The following is a 19,364-nucleotide window of genomic DNA, read 5'->3' as shown; positions in this document are numbered from 1 at the left end:
ACGGATGGGCTGTCAGGGCCTGCCCTCCCCACCCGACAGCTCAGAGGACCAGGCCGCAGCCGCTGTCATGAGTAAGCTGGGGCTCTGTCCCAGAGAGGGGGTGTGCTGGTGAGGGGCGGGGGGATGCAAGAGCCCCAGTCCCCCTCTTCCCACCTCCTCCCTTGGATCAGACAAGGGTTGGACTGCTTTAGATCCCTTCTGTCCCAGAAATGGGACTGTCCCAGTTCCAAAGACCTGCCTAGGAGGACCACCTCTTTCCACCATACCCAGAGTGGCAGCTCTGTCCCTGGGAACAAATGCCATGAAGCCTGAATGTAATTGATCAAGTAAACAGGGTTTATAGCAGCAGGAGAGAGCTGTTGAACCCTGCCTGGCAGTTAATTAATGACCTCATTAGGAGACAGGGTGGGTGGGGAGAGGGAAGGGCCGCCGAGAAGCTGTGAACCTCCAGGGTGCCCTGGGCTGAGCTTGGACCGTGCACTCTTCCTATGGCAGAGGCAGACCTCTGGGGCCCGGCTGGGTAGGGGTTCCCTTCTTCAAACTCCCCAGACTCAGTCATTTAGGGCTAACCCTCCCAGAGAAAAGCTGTGGGGCTTCCTGGGGCATGCCTTGGGCTGTACTGATTGTGGTGGTGAGCAGAGGCAGGCATGTGCCCAGTCCTAGATGTGGGCACATCAGAAGCTCAGCGTCCAGACCCTGCCCTTGGTCTTGGGCTGCAGACAGTGCCTTCCCCACCTCAGTGGGACTCTGGGGAGGGGCAGGCTTTGGGAACCCAGGCTGGTCTAGGCCCCCCCAGATCGGAGCATCTGCTTACAGGCTCTGGGTTACCTTCTCCCTAGCCTTGGCACTTTGGGGTTCTGCCAGGGTTGGGTTCCTTGGGAAGTCTCAGGCCCCTAAGTAGACTTCCACCAGGCCCCCCACAGAGTGCATGCGGTAGAAGACCCCCAGAGGCAGGCCAAAGTTTACGATGGTGAACCACGTCCGGTAGCCATAGAAATCCTTTTCCAGCCCGTTCTCAAACTCGGGGTGTATGCCAAACGCAGGCATCATCCATAGCTGGGGAAGAGAGGAGGGAGTTGAGTGGGGGAGGGGGCTCCTCCAGCACATCCCCAGCCTGAGCAAACCCCCACCTTGGGCTTTCACAGCCACCCCCACCTCCTGTCTCTCCCTCACCCCTTAACCACTGCCACCTCCTTGGCTTACCAGCTTGAATGAACTCTGGATGGATCATGAGCCCCCAGGCTGCCACCATCCGTGGTACAACCTGCTCTTTCAGTCTGGGCTCCCCTGTGCCTTGATGGCAACCACCTCTGCTCTTGCTTCATTCTGCGAGTCATGCCTCTCTGCCCCCTCCACCCCAGTCCACCTTCTGTCCAAATTCCACCCCTTTCTGGAGGCCCAGGTCAAACCTCACAGAACCTTCTTGGGCCGCTTAAGCACACACTGCCTTCTCTGAGCTCCCACTGCATGTCAGGTCCAGTTTATTCCTTGTGTTCTGACTGGACCAGAGCTTTCACCATTATGGGCTCAAATAACTCTGAGTTGTCCCAGCACTGCCACTTGCAGGCTGTGGGAGCATGGGCAGGCCAACAATTCAAGCCTCAGTTTCCTCATCTGTCAAATAGGTGCTTATTGCTTGGCATTACGTGGTGGTGCAGTGAGATGCAGAGCTCTTGTGTGAAGAGGTGGACCTGGACCTGACAGCCACCAGACATGGAGCAATCACTGTCAACACTTTCCGCTAGAGATTCTTTAGAAAATCAGGCGCTTTCTGATCCCTTTCTTTGAATTCAGTGAATGATTAATTATTTGGTAATTTCTTAACTGGTCCCCTGGTGTCTTCCCAACTAGACAGTGAGTTTCCCAAGAGTAGAAATCTTACATGTTTGTTTGTAAAGAGCACTTAGCTACATGCTTGGCATATTCATTCATGCCAGGCACCTTGCAGGGAGCTGGGGAACATGCTCAGCTCTCAAACAGCATGGATCTAGTTGGAAAGAGGCATGCGTCCTTGACCATCAAAGAGACCAGCTCATCACCCTCGGGACAGTCACTGCTCAAGGAATACGCCTTGATCCATTCCTTCCTGAGTGAGGTTTCTGGGGCCACCTGGCCAGCTCTGTCCCCATGCCTCCCAGCCCGCCCACTCACTGTGATATTGCAGAGGATGAGGAAGAGTGAGATCTCCTTGAGCGCCCGCCGCTTCCAGTTGAGGTGGCTGTAGGAGTGGATGTAGGCTAGTGAGGCCCGCTGCAGGCCCTGGCTGAGCTCCAGCAGGGAGCCCCTGCGCGGTGTCTCACCCTCCCGCTTCCCTGCCGGCCCCTCGGGAGCAGCCTCCCAGAGTGGGCGCCGGTGCAGGCCCTCGACGATGAAGAGGTTCTGGGCGATGTGCTGCACAATGAGCAGCAGCGAGTAGGCCAGGATGAGGCAGTTGAGCAGTTCATGGGGGCGGGTGGCCACAATGGCCACAATGGAGAAGTAGGCAATGCCCATCTGGCCCAGCGCAGCGCCCATCAGCAGCACCACGTCCAGGCTGCGGGTGGGGTTCTTAAGCCTGTCCAGCTCGCGCTCCTCCAGCCCGTGGATGGCCGTGCCTGCTAGGCATGCCAGGCTCATGGTGGGCAGCACGGCTACATAGAAGGCATAGTAGAGGGTGAAGTACTCATGCGCGATGGCAGGGCCACTGGCTTCGATCTGGAAAAGCACAAAGATGCACATGCCTGCCACCAGCACCAGCAGACCCAGCAGTGGCCCAAAGATGGCCCCATGCAGGTGGAAGGGCGGGGTGCTGTGGTGGGTGCCTGTGCGGTGCGCCAGGCGACGGCCTACGTTCTTCCACATGACGAAGAGCATGGCACAGCAGATGAGGCAGTACTCGGTGCTGAAGGGGTAGAGCATCAGGTAGCCCTTCTGGAAGACCTCACACACTGTGGCATTGAGGCACAGGCAGGTGTTGGTGTCATTGCCTGGGAGGGGGCAGGGCAGGAAGGGATGGACATTTAGGTGGGCCTTGCTCTGGGGAAATCAGCTGCACAGATCAGTCACATTCCCCTCCAGGTTATGCCAGAGGTGGAAGGGACCCAGGCACCCATTTTTCAGATATGGAAACTGCAGCCCAGAGAAATCAGAAATCACAGGACGTTTGTGCCTTACAAAGGGATTTGAGACCAAGCTTACATGAAGCACTTTACATGTGATGTCATTAGTGCCCAATGTCACCGCTACAGACTACTTGTTGGGCACAAGGGGAAATTTCTACCATTATAATGGGAGGATCTGGCTGCTACATTTGAACCCTCTGTAGCCCACTCCGTGGAGTAATGAGACGTCTTGCCTTGCGATGAGGTGCCCTGCAAAGTGGACCGCTGGTGCCAAATGTATTTAATTGGAACCTAATCAAGACTTTGGTCCATACTTTCAGTTTCTGGGAAAAGCACAGGAGAGGGAAGTAAGGCAAATGCCACCCCTAGGAAACAACTTGACAATCTCAATATCATTAGGAAAAGAGAGATTTAAGGGACTACAACCAAATGCATTGTATGTTTGAAAAAACCAACATAAAAGACATTCATGGGCTGACTGGAGAAAGTTGACTCTAGATCAGTGTAGAGGATGGGGATGATGTGAAGGGATTTTGTTAGAAATTATAATAGCATTGTGGAAATATACTTATTTTAAAGAGATGCATATTGAAATGTTTGAGATGAAATGCCATGATCTTTGTAATATAAGTAACTCAGCAAAAAGTTGAAATAAATGTGGCAGCAAGTTAATAACTACTGCATCTAGGTGGTAGGTAAATCCTGTTCTTACTCATCTGAATGTTTGAATTGTTTATTAATAGAAGAATCCATTATGTCATTTGCCAAGAATTCTCTTTGCACAGGTCTTCTGAAAAATGTATCCAGAGTATAAAGAACACCCACGTATAAGGCAGGCCATGGTTTATGCAATGGGTGTGTAAATGTATGAGTGTGCTGGGAAGGCTTGGCTGTACACAGGTCAGGATGGTGATGCCATCTGGGGTGGGGGGCTATACACATGCAGGTGTGACTGAATCTCAGACAGCAGTGCTCCCATATAGGTTTATGGGGTACAGCCTCCCAGGGGCAAACTGTATAGGTAGGGGATTGGGCACATGGAACAATCCAGGGAGTTCTTCCTGCCCAGACATCTTTGTGCCTCCTGATATGTTCGGGTACCTAAAATTGTGTTAGGAAGATGTTTCTTTCAGTCCTGGGGGCTTTTTTTTTAGTTTCTTGCAAGTAAAATGCAAATAGCAGGGGTGGGGTGCTTACCTGGACTTATCAGTGAATAGCTCAGCTAGGATTATGGCTAGCTTGCTGACAACTAGATGGATGCCTGGAGCAGGGTGGCAGGTGCCAGCACCTGATGGGGCAGGCCCAGAATGGGGGCAGGATGGATACCATTGGCAAACATCAGTTACTCTTTAGTCATGATCTGGCCTCTCGGGTTTGCTCCCAGTGCTGTAGATTGGCTGAGCCTCGCCTGTTTGAGGGGGTATAGCCTGTTTGCATATGCATGTGCGTGTGCGTGTGCGTGTGTGCATTGGGAGTGGGGGTCCTGGTCTCCTCAGTACCTGAGAGTTTTTCCATGAGGGCACTGAGCTCAGCCTCGATCTCGCGGTGCATGGAGTCATTGGTGACGGCCAGAACCCACAGCAGCAGGTCTGTGGCCAGCGTCAGCATCAGGCCACACCTGCAGGATGTGCCACACTCTGCCACACAGCCTGGGTGGCTCTCCAGGTGCCCCACCCTCACCATCACTGCCTTCAGGGCAACCACTCTCTCCCAAAGCCAGACCCATCTGGCATTAGGACTTTAGGAGAGGCAGCCCTACAGGTCACTTAGGATGCACTCCCAGACTAACCCACAGCCCCAAGGATACCCTGTCCTGGGAAGTTGTGAGGGGCAAGTGCTAGCGGGGACAGGAAGAACCCCAGGAGTTACTGGAGGGAGAGAACTCACCCCATCTTACCTAGTGAAGTTGGTCTGGACCTGAACACAGTCCTTAGAGTGTTTCCAGAGCACCCAGGTCTGAAAGAGATAGGGCCTTGAGCCCAGAGGCTGGGGATGGTGGTGGGGCGCTGTGGGGGTATGTCTGTTTACAATGGAAGAGACAGTGCGGAAGTCTGGGTTGGACTCCTGGCTCCACTGTTTCCTTACTGTGTGGTCTTGGGCCAGTGGCAACACGTCACTGAGTCTCAGTCTCCTTGGCTCTAAAATGGGGCTAAAATGCCTACCCCTTAGCAGAATGCTTATTTATTGGTGAAATAAAAAGGATGATGCAAATGAACACCTAGCACAGCAATTTGTACAGAACAGGAACTCTGGAGGGAGTTGGATATTATTGAGAGTGGCTCTGTATATCTGGGAGTGCGATTTAGGTATGTGCAAGTGGGTACAGGCAGATGTATTTATAGGTGTCTGCATTTCAGTGACAATGTGTGTGCTGGTGCAGGTACATGCAAGTGTGCGTGGATGTGTGTACAGAGAGGCAGGTCTTTGTGAGGGGGCTGTGGTATGTATGCCCGTACCCTGGGCCGGGTAGGGATTTGCTGTGGGGTTGTACCTATGCGTAGATATGGGTGTGTGCATATGATGTGGTAGGCAGAGTATGTTCCTGGTGGCATGGGGATGGAGAGTTCTGTTACCTGGATGCCGATGAAGATGATCTCAATGACAGGGAAGATGAGCTCCAGTTTTGACTTGCAGTGGATGTGGCTGACGTCATAGCCCACTCGGAAGATGTTGAGGCAGATGGTGCAGCTGCCGAAGAGCACCAGGGAGCCTGGCAGGCCAGGTGGCCATTGGCACCTCCCCTAGAGTGAGAGCTCCCTCCCCACTCCTCCATCCACCCAGTGCCCCAACACTCACCCCGCACCCAAATGGGTCCCGCATGAGGGTCCTGGTGGAGCACCGGGTGTGGCCGGTGGGTGGTGCTGGCGGTGTAGTAGAGGAGCCAGAGGAGGGACAGGGCCTTCAGCACAGCCAGCAGGATCCACACGTCGCCCAGTGTGATGGCCACGTTGTTGAAAATCATGCTACAGATGAAGGCGCTGCCCAGGAACACTACATTGAGGGCCAGGAGTCCCGAGAAAAGCTGCCCTGCCTTCTGGGCCTGTCGGTCCCTCCGCAGCAGCAGTGCGAAATGTCGCACCAGCCAGGACTGCTGGTGAGGTAAGGTGGGGGCCCCTGTCTCCTCGGCCCCCAGATCCACTCGGTTCTCCATGGCCAGGGCTGCTCCAACCTCCTGGGCTTCTGGAGAGGCCATGGGTGGAATCTCAGAAGGGGCTGGGAAGGGAAAAAGGGTCCTGGTTGGGGGCCAGGCTGTCTTCAGTTCCATTCCTGCCCCTCACGGCTGTGTACTCTTAGGCCAAACTATGCAATCTCTCTGGTGGGAATATTGGAAATAATAGCAGCTGCCCCATCTACCTTACAGGACCTGAGTCAGTTCAAACAGACCAGGGGATATGAAAATGCTCTGTGTTCCAAATAGACACAGGAATTATTTCAACTGGCCTGAGGACACCCCCCCCCCACCCCAACTCAACACACCACTCAACCAAGGCCTGGCAAGGCCATCTCACTTCCCATCTCAGTGCCTGATCTTAAGAAGGAAAATCATGTCTGTCAAGGGAGCCAGCAACAGCTGCACAGTGCTTGGCCTTAGGGCATTTTCCAGGGCTGGGACTTTTTATCATCCAAAGGCAGCTTGAGCTCTGCTGACTTCTGGGAGGAATTTCACTCCTGAAGTCAGGGAAGCAAGTAGGTATCCTCTCTTGTTCTGACTCTGGTTACTTGGGTAATGATTGCCTAGAGTGTTGTGCTGAGAAGGATCCTGAGACTGAGTGTGGACTTGGTGGGAAAGAATGCTGTGACCTGAAAGGCTCTACTGTGGGTACTATGGGTGTATAAAGAATTACTTTTAAAAGGTATAGAAGATACCCACCAGGATGCAGAATAGAATTTTTTTCTGGGGAAGGGTGGAGGGTGGAAGGTGCTAGGATTGGGAGTGGGTTGATATTCTAGTTTTAAAAAACATGTTACTTTATGTATGTGATTTAAATTAATTTTAAAGAACGTTAAAGGTTTAGGGGTCAAGTTCTAGGATTGATTTGCAATGTCTGCCACAGCATGGGACAAGTTGAGATCAGCAGGAAATGCCATGCCCTCGACTGTCAAAACTGACTTGCATCTGCACCCTTTCTCCCCACCCTCTGGCTCCTGGAGGTTCCGAATGCCCAGGACAATATGGGGACACTTTGACCCTTCTCTTTCCCTGAATGTCTCCTGCTAATTGCTACTTCCTCACCATTCCCAAGCTTTCACTCAGGCCAACCCCTTTGTCATCCCTCTCTTGGGCCCAGATCTTGGGTCAACCCTTACCTGCGGCTCAGGGCCCCTGTGGAGCCCAGCCCACTCCCCCTGTGGGCCCTTTGGGTACTCATTTCTTGTGAGACATAGCTGCACTAGAGCACAGGGTACTCTGGTGGTGTGGGGTGCTGTCCTGAGCTGACCCAGAAGGCTTGCCTTCTGCACCCTGACACCCTGAGGGCTCTCCCTTGGCCCTGCTGCTGCCCTCATTTCCCTTGGGTTCTGGGCTCAGGGTTCTAAGTGCTCACTGTCCCCTTTCTCCAGGCTGCAGGAGGCCTGGTCCCTAAGTTCATTATCTTAGCAAGGGGCTCTCCATCTCTGCGTCTCCCAGCAGGTAACCAGGTGTCCTAGCCTCTCCCCTCACCCTCATCCTCTCAGGCCCCCAAGCGTGTCCATTCCAGCCCACAAATTTCCCTTAGATTTTTCTCAGCCTCAACTGCTAGCCTAGTCTAGGGTCCCCTCCTTTCTTCCGTGGACTGTTCTCCCTGCCCACTGTGCCCCTCCTCTACTGGGAGCCCCGCAAAGGCAATCACATGCCCTCAGCATAAAGTCCAAACTATTTAGCATGGCCTGCACAGCCGTTCAAAATGAAACGAGGCCGTGTATGCTTAGTGTGGGCTTGGAGCACACAGGTGTTCCAGGCAGGGCAGCTGCTGTCGTTCCCTAGTATGGCCTTGACTTGATCTCCAGCACTGTCTGCAGACCCCACTCCCTTGCCCGTGAACAGTGCCATCCTGCTGCAGTTCCCAGAGTGCCCTGCTTTTGCTCACCTCTGTCTGCCCACACCCTACCCTTTGCCCATAGTGCTCACCACTCAGCCCTTGGCTGACTACAGCTTGTCCTCAGGATTCAGCAAAGCCCCACTTCCTCTAAGCAGCCTCCCCTCCACCCCCATGCCAAGGCTGGATTACGTGCCCCATGTGCCCCCGTGCTTGTTGCTGGAGCGCCACCTGTCATGCTCTGTTTTAATTAGCTATCCTTTGGTCTGTCTTTCCTTTTGGACTCTGAGCTTCAGGAGCTTTCCCCTCTGTAGCCACCAGAAGACCCTCAGCACGGCTCTAAAATGCAGCCTCTCTGGGCCTCCTTTCTCCCACATGCAATCTGCTGAATATATATACTTCCCACTCTTCTTTTCTGGTATAAATAGAATAATAAAACTTGGTCCTGTGTCAAGGATTTTAAGAAATTATTTTCTCCCCTTTTCCCAGTCTCCCCTGTCTTCGCTCTAGTTCTGCACCCTCCCTGTCCAGCCCCCATCAGCACACTCCAGGCACCTGCCCCCACGTCCATTCAGGCCCAGCCAGAGGGCTCCACATTTCTCGTGTGGTCTTATACCTCCTGCCATCACTCCTGGAACCTGCTGTTCCTTCGGCTTTGTCTGTCCGCTGCCCTCCACGAGGGGCTCTCACCCACCCACACCACCCACTTTAAGCACCTCTCCTGGGAAGCCTTCTCTCTCTGCCCTACCATCTATTGAGAGTGTGCAGTGTCTGCTGGGTACTGTGGGCGTGGTTGGCTCCCCTCAAGGTCAGGAGCTCCTCCTGGGCAGACACCAGGTCCTGTTAAGGACTCCCAAACCCAGCACACGCATGATGCTCAACTACTGTTTGCTGACTGACTTTGGCATTTTCTGGGGAACTTTCAGCACCACAGCCATGGACAGAGACCCTTCCCTTGAACAGCTTTCCATCACCGCCCAGTCAAGGAGACTTTCTAGATGATCTTTCCTCCCAGGCTTCCCCACCCAGGTTGAGCAAGTGTGAGGCGCACAGGGACAACTCCCTGCTCCTTTTCTTCCAACCCTGCCTGCTCCATCTCGCCTTCCCCAGAATCTCCTTTGTCCTCCCGAGGCAGGAGAACCTAATTACGAACCCAGATTCCAGCACTTGTCTGTGATGTTGGACAACCTACTTAGATGCTCTGTGCCTCAGTTTCCTCATCTGTAAAATGGATATACAATTATGGGATGGTACCTGGTAGTAGTAGGTGCCCAATAAACATTTCTTAAATGAATAAACAAAGGAATTAATTAATGCATACTACCTACCTCAGGGGTCTTGTCAAAATTAAATGATTTATACATGTAAATGCATGTAGAGCCATGCCGAGCACACAGAAAGCTCTCGGTGTTAGCTAACGCATTTCCTTCCAGTTCTGTCGAGGTCCTGGAGAGGCTGGAAGGGTCCGGATTACTGGTGAATTTCAGGAGTGGTTTTTATTTGGGCTGCAGGACTAGAGGAGACCCTGGGGGACCCCGTTTGGAAACCTCTCGCCTCAGGGTCCCCACCCTGTCTTCCCGCATCCCCACTCGTGGGATCCATCCCTCCAGCGGCCACTAGAGGGCCAATCAGTCTGCCTCGTGGGAGGGTGCAGGGGTGGGCAAGCAGGGGGTCTCAGGAACTGGGCGAGGCGCCCGGAAACGACAAGGAGGAATCCACCGCCCTCTGGCACGCCCCTCGGCGCCACGCCAGCACCAGGGAGGGCCCTGACACCAAACTGGTTTGATGAAAACCGCGGAGCCGTCGGGGCGCGGTGCTTGGTCAGGAGCGCAAGGCCAGCTGCTGAGGAGGCTGCTTGAGCTTCGGGATTTCTCCCTGAGTCACCCCAGGGACCTCAGACCCGCGTCCAGGCAGCCCTAACCCCACACCCTGTTTCCCAGGGTTTCTCGCCCCTTCCTGACCTCGGCACCCCTTTTCGTCTGTTTGCCCCCTTTCAGCTGGGTCCGGCGCGCCCTGCTGACCTTTGTGTGCCTCCAGTCCGTGGAGCCTGGCCGGGATGGGGGACAGAGAAGAACCGGCACCCGGGTCGCCAGGGGTTGGCCTCCCCGAGTCATCCTGCCCTCCTGCCCCAATCTCTACAGCCCCATGTCCTTGAACCCCACTTTGGGGGCAGAGTAGGTGTGGCTGTCGAGGGTGGGCTCGCTCAGAATGTTCCGCCAGCATTCAGAGAGACTCCTGGCCATAACGGCGCCGCTGCGGAGCCTTACCTGAGGCCTGCGTGGGCATCGCCGCTGGTGGCCACCGACTGCGGGCGCAGGGCCGATCGTCCGTCCAGGTGAGACCCCTGAGCCCCGAAGGATGCCCCCGACGTCCCCCGCCCGGTGGGACTGCACAGCAGCCGCTCGGGCTCCGCGGCCCATCGATTTTTCTGTTGACTTTGGGGATCTCATTAATCCTTCCTTAATTACCCCACTGGGGGTTCCGGCCCCGGTCTTGCAGCCAATAGCTAGGCGGCTGGACCGGCAGGCGGAGCTGGAGGCGGGACAGGCCCGGGCAGCATGGTCTGGGGACCTGCGGGCAGGACCGCCTCCGGGGTGGAGTGCGTGCAATGTCCTTGGGCCACAGTACAGGCCTTGCGGGGTTCCGGCCACACTTTCCTCCGCCTGCCAAGCAAAGACTGGAACCTCCCCCCCGGGTCTGGCTCTCCTTTTCCTGTACCCCACCTGGTACGAGGGTGGGGCAAGGCCTCGCAGCAACCTGCCACCTCACATGGCCCAGCAGCCTCTCTCCACTAAGTCGAACGTGAGCGTGGAGGCCCCATTGTTACAGGGCAGAAAGTGGGAGGGGTGGGAGGTCAGCCTGGCCTCCTGCACTCCTCCTGCAGCCTCTGAGAACCCTCACCCCTATTCTGCTGTCAGCGTCTAGGCACATTTTCCTCTGAAGTCCCCTGTCCTCCAGGTGCCAATGCTCCCACACGCTCCCACAAAATGCCATCTGCCCCCACTCTAGCCCCCACTCTAGCCTGGCCCCCCTTCACCTGACTGTGGTTGGCCACCGATTCTTTCTCCTCTTCTAGCTGCGGAGGCTTCTCTTTCAATCTCTCTGCTCTGTGGCAGTTCCTCAGTCTCTCTCCGGGGCAAGCCCATCTCTATACCTTCTGGAGGGTAGAAGCCCTAGGGATTTGGAGAGGAACCTCAGAGATCCCCAGCGAACAGGGGTGGTGAGTAAGAAGAGGTCCAGGGGGTGTCTGCATCCCCCAATTCCTCTTAAACTAAAACAGCCCTGTTTATATCTATGGTATACACTTGGCATCCTGAAATATTTTATTTGAGGGACAAGAAGTTTTGCTGTTTGAAAAGTATCACTCTTTGTAGAAAGGTTCTGACTCTCTTTAGCTGTGGAATCTTTATCAAGTCACTTTACCTTGCTGGGCCTCAGTTTCCTTTGTAAGATGGTGGTTGGTCTAGCTCAGTCCTTCTTAACCTTCTGTGTGTCATGGAACACGTACAAGAATGTATATGTCACTTGAGGATAAAGGGAAGAAGAGGGTGGCAGCCTGAGGGCTCTGTCCAGCGCCTCCTGGCCACCCAGGTACAAGTGTATATGTAACTGGTCGGTAACTCAGATGTGGCTCACCCGCTGAAAAGCTTGACCCCCGAAAACCTCCAGGGACCCTTCCAGCTCTGGCCCATGAGATCCTCTACTGTGATCATCTCAGATGGGGCAACCAAGACAAGAAGTGGGAGTCTGGGGGAGAGCTGCAGGTTTATTGGTTTCCAGCGTCAGGCACAGCAATGGCCAGGCCACAGGGCTGGAATCAGGGGGAGAGTCGGAGCCGCCGACACCAGGTCTTCCCTGATCCCAGAAATGCTGCAGGGAGAGATCTCTCTCCCCTAGTAGCCCCATGCCCCAGAGTCCTGACTGATTTAAAAACTCATTTGGAAAAATAATTTTTGTGAAAATTACACTCTGGGGCTAGGCAGCAAATGTGGGGTAACGTGGCACAATGCCTACCAGCCTGGGTTCATTCCAGAGGGTCTCTGGGTTGGTGAATGAGCCAACCCCCTCACCCCCATGCCTCTGTTGGGGGCTTCAGGACAGCACATAGACCTCCAGCAGGCTGGAGACAGCATGCATGCGGTAGAAGATGCCAAAAGGCAGGCATATGTTGACAATGGCTGCCCAGAGGGAGTAGCCGTAGAAGTCCACCTCCACGGTGTTGCTGAAGTGAGGGCGTGCCCCAAAGGCGGGCATGATCCACAGCTGTGGGGAGAGAGGGGTGCATCAGGCCCTGGCCCAGACTGGCACCTGTGAGTCATTTCTGTGGGCTTTGGTGGGGGGTGATGGGCTGGAGCTCCCAGCACTCCATTAGGTGGACAGTGAGGGCTGGGTGTTGCTGAGTGGGGACCTCCAGCAACTTGGGCAGAGGCTGGCACTCCTAAGGAGTTCAGGAAATGTGTCCAACTGAACTAGCCCACCCCCAGGGTAGGGCTTCCCCTGTGATCACACTGTTAGTATGGCCCACTTGTGGGATGGGGAAGGGGAGAAGTGGTTTCAATAAATAAATGTCTTGAGAATTTGGTATGCATGTCAAAATCAGCTTCTCTCTCCTAGAGAGATGTGTGCAGGGTGGTGGTAGAATCAAACAGACCAGGGCAGGGGGGTCAGGGCCCAGCCGGAAGGCCACCCCACCCCAGCCCTCTATGAGCTTGTTCTCCTGGGAGGAGGTTGGAGCTGGAATCCCACTTCACCTTGGCTATGAGCTCAGAAGGTTCATGTGTGGGGTCTGAGGCAAAGAACAAAGCCTTTTAGGCTAGTGCACCCTCCCCACACCCAGTTAATTTCATCCTTAGGCACAATGCAGCCCCTCTTTGAGCCTTTTTCTGTCTTACATGATGAAGGAGTTGAAGATGACTCTCTGAGAGTTGATACAGGAATGGACACCAGGGGCACAAACAGCCTCCCTAAAGGTGACTCAAGCAGGCGGGCAGGGCCATGGCAGATGGTGGGGGTGGGGACAGGGCCTAGGCTGGCCCAAGATATGAGGAGGTTTTGAGCCTTATTGCTTCTACCAGTAGGTACACCTTCATGAAGAGTGTCTGCCCTGGGGTGTTTCCACACTGGGCATATACTTGGACTGCGTGAAGTCAGTAGCTGTAGAGGAGCTTCTCTTAGTAAGGGCTTTGCTGAATCACAGGAAGGTGGGGGGAACACTTGTGGATGGCCCCTCTTCCTGGCCAGCCGGCCTCTACACTTTGCTAACAGACTGCTCACACTTACACTTGTCTCCTCGACTTCCTGTTGCTGCTCCAGTTATTCTGAGAGGCAGGCTGGTCACGAGTTCCAGGAGCAGTCACACCTCCCACCTGGGGGTGAGGCCCCCCCACTCCACGTGGGCTCTCACAGCTCCCTCTCACCTTCACCCAGCCCCCATGTCAGCATTTCCTGGGACCCCTCCAGCTCTGTCTGCTGCCTAGATGCCAGAATGCTGGGATTTCATTCTCTCTGTGTGCCCTGAGATGCTGTTTGTCCGGAGCCTGCTCCTGACCCTCTCTGAACCTGCTCCTTTCCTAGGGAGCTGTAAGATTCTTGAGTGGGCTAGGGGCAAGACAGAGCAGATCAAGTGGATAAACCCGAAAGAGCATCCATGCTCAGCCTTCACCCCAGCCCACCCTGACCTCCCCCCATTACTCACAATGATGTTGCAGAGCAGGAGAAACAGAGAAATATCCTTCAGGCACCGGCGTCTCCAGTGGCCCCTGAGGGCCAAGATGATGGCCACTGCTTCCTGAGGGCCCTCTGCACTGGGGCCAACTAGCGTGGGCGTGGGGGGACAGCCAGGCAAGGTGTGCAGGGCATCCAGGTTGGCAAAGGTAAGGCCGTGGCAGGGCTCCTTCGGGGGGGTATCATGAGGCTCTGCCCCGGGTGGTCCCCGGTGGAGGCTCTCAATGATGAACACGTTCTGGAAGGTGTGCTGGGCAATCATGAGCAGAGCATGGGCGAGGTTGAGTCCCCCCAGCAAGTCCTTGGGTGTGCCCACCACCACGGCCACGATGGAGTAGTAGGAGATGGCGTACTGGCCCAGGGCGGCACCCATCAGTAGGGCGACATCCAGGGTTCGAGTGGGGTTCTTATGGTGGTCCATGGCCCGGCGGTCAAAACGGTAGATGACGGAGCCACTGAGGCTTGCCAAGGTCATGAGCCCCAGACAGATGATGGTGAAGCTGTAGTAGATGACCAGGCCCTGCTGGGTGCGGCCCCTGTCCCCACTCACTTGGACCTCATAGATGATGAAGACTGCCAGCCCCACCATAAAGAGCATCAGGCCCAGAACGGGGCCAACAAAAAAGGTCTCTCGGAAGAGGCTGACCCGGGTTGGGGTGTGGCTGTGGCCATGGGTGGAGGAAGCCAGCAGCCTGCCCACGTTCTTCCACATGACATAGAGCATGGTAGAAGCGAAGAGGCTGTACTCAATGTTGAAGGGGTACAGGTAGAAGTAACCCTGCTGGAAGATCTGGCAGATGGCCGTGTTGCAGGAGCAGTCTCCTCCGACCAGGCTGCCTGCTCGCTGTGCTGTGGGGAGAGGGGCACAGAGTTGGGCTGCCCCCACCTCCCTGGAGGCACCCCACCTGAAGAGCCTCCCCACTAGACTGTGACATTTGTAAGGGTGGGGTTGCTGTCTGTCATATTCAGCACGGGATCCCAAATGCCTACACAGGGCCTGGCATGGTTATTCATTCCACAAGTATTTACTGAGCACCTACTATGTGCCAGAGACTGTGGGGCACATCAGTAGTGAGCCAGGACTCTCTAAAAAAGAAAAATCTGAGCACAGAACTGACCCCTTCACCCTATTTCACTCCTTCAGGAAAACATTCTCAGTCCCTCCCAACCAGTAATGATCCCTGGCTCCCCGAGATAGGTGAGGTTCTGGTCCTGATAGAAGGTGACCCACCTGGGAGCCCCTAAAGTTCAAGCTTCCTCACCCCTCTCCCCAGCCTCTGACTCAGCCCAGACAGTGAGCTGCTGTGCCCAGGCCTTGACCATGACCTCCTGTTAGTCTGGTTGTGCCACACCTGTAGGAATCTTATCCTGTGTCCAGAGCGCACTTTGTCGGAGGCCTTGGCAAACATCTCTTTTGATCCCCAGAACAATCCCAGCTGGTTTTGCAGATGCAGAAACTAAGGTTCAAGGTGTCTCTCTGCACCCCTCACCCAGCACGTTAAGTTGGCCACCTCCCTGGGTTGCTCTTAACCATCCTCAGGAACCCTCTGTATGCCCTTTAACAGTCCTTCTGGGCTGAGGTCTCCTGGCCCAATTTCTGTTCCTGGTCTTCCCAGACTGAAGTGTGTGCATGTCTTCAGGTGAAGTCTACATGGACTTAGTCATCCTGTCTGCTCCTGGTTAGTGGGGGGCCAGTCAGAAGCCCAGAGAACTAGGATCAGGGGAACCATGGACCTCATTCTTCTCAGTGTAGCATATTGGTTCAAAGCAAAGATGGATCTCCACACTAATTCTCCAATTTCAAGCGCTGAGACCTTGGACAAACTACTTAACCTTTTGTGTCTTAGTTTCTGCATCTGTAAAATGGGAATTGTAATAGTACCCATCTCATAGGGACATTGTGAGGGTTAGGCAAGATAGTGCTTAAGATACTCAGCACAGCAGCTGACGTACAGAGCTCAGCAAATACTGTCATCGTGGTCATTAGCTCTGCCTTCTCCTTGCCAGGCTCTCCCGTCTGGTCCTGTGCTCCCACCATCAAGCCACTCTGCCTCCCTTCCCCTCTGTCCAGTTTGGTTGCCCTTGTCCTGTCATCCTGCAGCCCAAGTCCCTTCTTTGGTGCAATGGGGACCTGGACGTGAAGGCTGCACCCCCAGGATGAGAAGATGCCTCCTGGGTCACCTACACCCACACCTCAGAGGTGGAGCCTGGAGGAGGAGGAGCCCCTCCTCTCGTAAGGCACAGGAGACTGACTGTACAGTGCACCAAGCACCCAGCCCAAGGCCTGGGAGGCCTGAGGCCAGCAGGGCTCATCAGAGGTGGGCACTCACGGTCAGGACCGAGGCGGGTGTGGCTGGCGTTGCTGTGGGAACTGCTGTAGGAGTGGGCCTGGTGCACGGACTCATCCACCACAGCTGCCATCCAGATGGCCAGGTTGGTGGTGAGTGTGAACATGAGACCACATCTGTTTGGAGAGAGAGGGCAAAGAGGCCAGTGAGAGTTTGTCTTATCTTGGGTGTACCTGGGGAGGTGCAGAGTTGACAAGCTATACTGGGAGGTGGGGTGGAGCAGCAAGAAGGCAGTCAGGCTCCTGTGTGAATAGGGAAGCTGAGTCTGGGATTTGGAAGGACTGCTTACTGGCCACCCGAGAGAGGGTCAGGGGATGTGCAGGGTCTCAGGCCACTGCTGTTTCCCCCCCTAGGAGAAAGGACATCCCACCAAGCACATGCACACACATGCTCACACAGAGCACAGGGTGGTGGAAGTCAGGCTGACAAAGCAAGGGGGCTTTGGCTGAAACCCCACTGTGGGGGCAGACCCATGCCCCAGGTGGGGAAGCCCCCATCTCTCATTCTAGGTGAGCACTGCCATGTTGGGCACAGACACTGAGCTGCGGAACAGGCACTCACCGGGTCAGATCCAGGTGGACGTGAACACAGTCTTTAGCAGAGACCCAGAGAAAGTAAGTCTGTTGAGAGAGGATGGTGGGGCTCATTTACTCCTCAGATGGACTCAACTCCGAGGTGCCCATCTCCAGCTTCATGTTCTTTCTACCTCAAGAGCCCTCATGCTAGGTTGTCACATTTGTTTTAGGTTTACAAAATGAGATGGGGAGCCTTTTCTCTTTCTGTGCTATGAAACAATTTGTATAAAGTAGGTTCTTTAAAAGTTTGCAAAAATGTCACCTGTAAACTCTCTGGTGTTGGTGTTTGCTTTTTTTTTTTTTTTGCAGCGTGGCAGCCAAACAGTTTTGACTGCTTAGTTATTCAATCCTAGGAGCAAGCCCAGCCTCAGGTTAGGTCTTGTCCAAGATAGAAAGACTCTGGTGACTTCTGACCTCCCTTTGGCAACATCCCCTGCTCATCCTTTGCTGTTCCACAAGCCCTCACGCACACCTGGAGGCCAACAAATCACTGCTGTGGCATTTGTTGATGTGGGGATACGTGTGTTTTCATCTGAGTATTCTTTAACCCCACAAAATGTAAGATTAAATTTATATAAATGCCAAGGTCATAAATGTGTTAAATCGCAAAAACCTAGGCAGCAGTGGTGATGTTTCAGGGGAGGGAACCATACATGTAGTTATTCTGGTCATGATACAGGGCTGGGGTCTGTTCTGGTCTCACCAGCCCTGTGTCAGCTCAGAAGATCTTTCAAAGTGTTCCTTATGCAACAAATAAAAAAATATGTATTTGAACTTGTTTGAAAAATCTCAGGTATAAGATATCCTATATACCGAACAAATATAGAACATAGGGGCCATAGCTGAAGTCAAACCAGCCAGGCCCGCAGCAGGACCCAGGGCTGATACTGATGCCCTCTGCAGACACCCAAGCAGGACAGGCCAGGTTCCAGGAGACAATGTCAGCTGCCACAACTCACACCTCCTATGTGTCAACTACTGACACTGCTTAGGTTGAAATGAAACTGCAGGGCCCCTAAGTAGGAGCTCACATTTGGATGTTACTTCATTACCAAGTGCCTCCAGATTTATGGACTCATATGACCCGCAGTCCTATCCCCCCACCTTCTTTGACTGCTCAGGGTGCATGGAGTGGGACCCAGCTGGCTCCTTTCCATCAAGGATATGCTTCACACCCACCTGGACAATGACAAACACAGCCTGGGCAAGAGGGTGCAGGATCTTGATGGCTGACTGGCACTCAAAGAAACTGGAGTAGTAGCCAGTCTTGAAGACATCCATGATGAGAGTGCAGACCCCAAACAGCACCAGCCCACCTGGAAAGGCGAGGGGCAGATCAGAGAGGCAGGAGAGAAGGCTTATAGATCTGAGAATGGATGGCTAGATGGCTGGGTGGTTAGGTGGTGGAGTGGATGGGGAAATAAACGGGGCAGGTGGGAGGCTGGAAGGACGTGTGGGTGGCTGGGTGGGTGGATGGATGGTTGGATGGATAGGTAGATGGGTGAATGGGTGAATAAGTGGATGGAAGGATGAGTATATGATTGAGTGGGTGGATGGATGGATGTTGTGTTGAGCCCCAGCTTTGGGGGCTGCAGAGATAAGAGAACGCTGTCGCTTTCTGCTCTTCATCAAAGGCTCTCCTGTGATCACCCTTTTTCAGTCTTTAGACAGGGCAAAGCAATTCGCCTCCATCCCTCTCTTCATCCCTCCTCCCAGACTTTCCCCTCCCCCTGCTCCTTCCACAGCAGCCCACCTCACCCTCAGGCACAGCCACTCCTCCTGGGGAACCTCTCGCCCCTCTACCTTGGCGTGCGCGCGCTCCAGAATTCCTCCGAGAGCCCCCGCGTCCGGCTCCGCGCCTGGCCCACCCCACCTCCGCCCGCTGCTCCCCTGGCACCTCGGAGCCAGATGGGGCCGGCGTGCGCATCCCGGTAGGGGACGGCGTCCGGGCAGCGCGCGGTGCCCAGGAGGTAGAAGAGGATCCAGAGCGCCGCGAGCAGCATCATGGTGGTGAGCAGCGCGAACACGTCGGTGTCATACACCGCCACCTTGTTGAAGGCGCCGCCGCTGATGAGCGTGCAGGCGAGGAGCAGCACGTTCACGGACAGGAGCACGGACAGCAGGCGGCCGCCCTTCTTCCACACCTCGCGGGGGGCCACCCGCGGCGCCGGCGGGCTCTCCTTGGGGCCCGGGGCCAGCTCCTCAGACATGGCCGGGGTGACGGGGAGGTTGGAGGGGTCACTGTGGGGCAGGAGCGGACAGGACCCCAAGTCAACCCCGAGAGCTCTCTTTCTCCAACTTGTCCCTTGATTTAGGGACCTGGGCGTTCCTAACTCGGAGGGTGGGAGCTGCGTGGTGGAGGAAGCACATGGGGAGGCGAGAGAATAGCCAACCCTGCGGGTGCTCGACGGGAAGAAAGGAGAAGCAGCGGGAGCCCCGTCGGACCCCGACCAGGTCTCCACTCCCCAAATCCGTCAGCCTCTGGTCCCGGGCACCCACCTGGCTGGGCCGGGAGCCCGCGCTGAGCTGGGGGTCAGGGGGTGGTGAGCGTCTCCTCTCTCCCGCGCCCGGCTGGACGGGTGCTTTATACCGGGGAGGGCA

The 19,364-nt window shown here is 55.0% G+C and overlaps 2 protein-coding genes across 3 annotated transcripts; both read right to left on the bottom strand.

Annotated features, from left to right (window-relative positions):
* Positions 1-315: 315 nt before the first annotated feature.
* Positions 316-11,251, bottom strand: OTOP3 (otopetrin 3). 2 transcript variants are annotated; one of them, XM_017646153.3, is made up of 8 exons: positions 9,445-10,357; positions 9,270-9,337; positions 5,898-6,314; positions 5,675-5,811; positions 4,999-5,057; positions 4,601-4,719; positions 2,152-2,966; positions 316-1,056 (listed from the first exon to the last, which is right to left on the bottom strand). In XM_017646153.3, exons 3-8 carry the CDS (start codon positions 6,292-6,294, stop codon positions 886-888), a joined length of 1,698 nt encoding a protein of 565 aa, XP_017501642.3. In that variant the 5' UTR covers positions 6,295-6,314; positions 9,270-9,337; positions 9,445-10,357; the 3' UTR covers positions 316-885. The 2 variants fall into 2 exon arrangements, with proteins under 2 accessions (XP_017501642.3, XP_017501640.3); XM_017646151.3 differs by lacking the exons at positions 9,270-9,337; positions 9,445-10,357 and adding an exon at positions 10,384-11,251.
* A 460-nt stretch (positions 11,252-11,711) lies between these two features.
* OTOP2 (otopetrin 2) lies at positions 11,712-19,346 on the bottom strand. The gene is made up of 7 exons (XM_017646172.3): positions 19,263-19,346; positions 18,661-19,004; positions 17,943-18,079; positions 16,750-16,808; positions 16,171-16,304; positions 13,812-14,689; positions 11,712-12,379 (listed from the first exon to the last, which is right to left on the bottom strand). The coding sequence occupies exons 2-7, from the start codon at positions 18,971-18,973 to the stop codon at positions 12,209-12,211; spliced, it is 1,692 nt and encodes a 563-aa protein (XP_017501661.1). The 5' UTR covers positions 18,974-19,004; positions 19,263-19,346; the 3' UTR covers positions 11,712-12,208.
* Between the last annotated feature and the right edge of the window lie 18 nt (positions 19,347-19,364).

The sequence above is a fragment of the Manis javanica genome, chromosome 4 (assembly GCF_040802235.1).
Source record: "Manis javanica isolate MJ-LG chromosome 4, MJ_LKY, whole genome shotgun sequence".
Lineage (NCBI taxonomy): Eukaryota > Metazoa > Chordata > Mammalia > Pholidota > Manidae > Manis > Manis javanica.
This window is presented reverse-complemented; position numbering and strand designations above follow the sequence as displayed.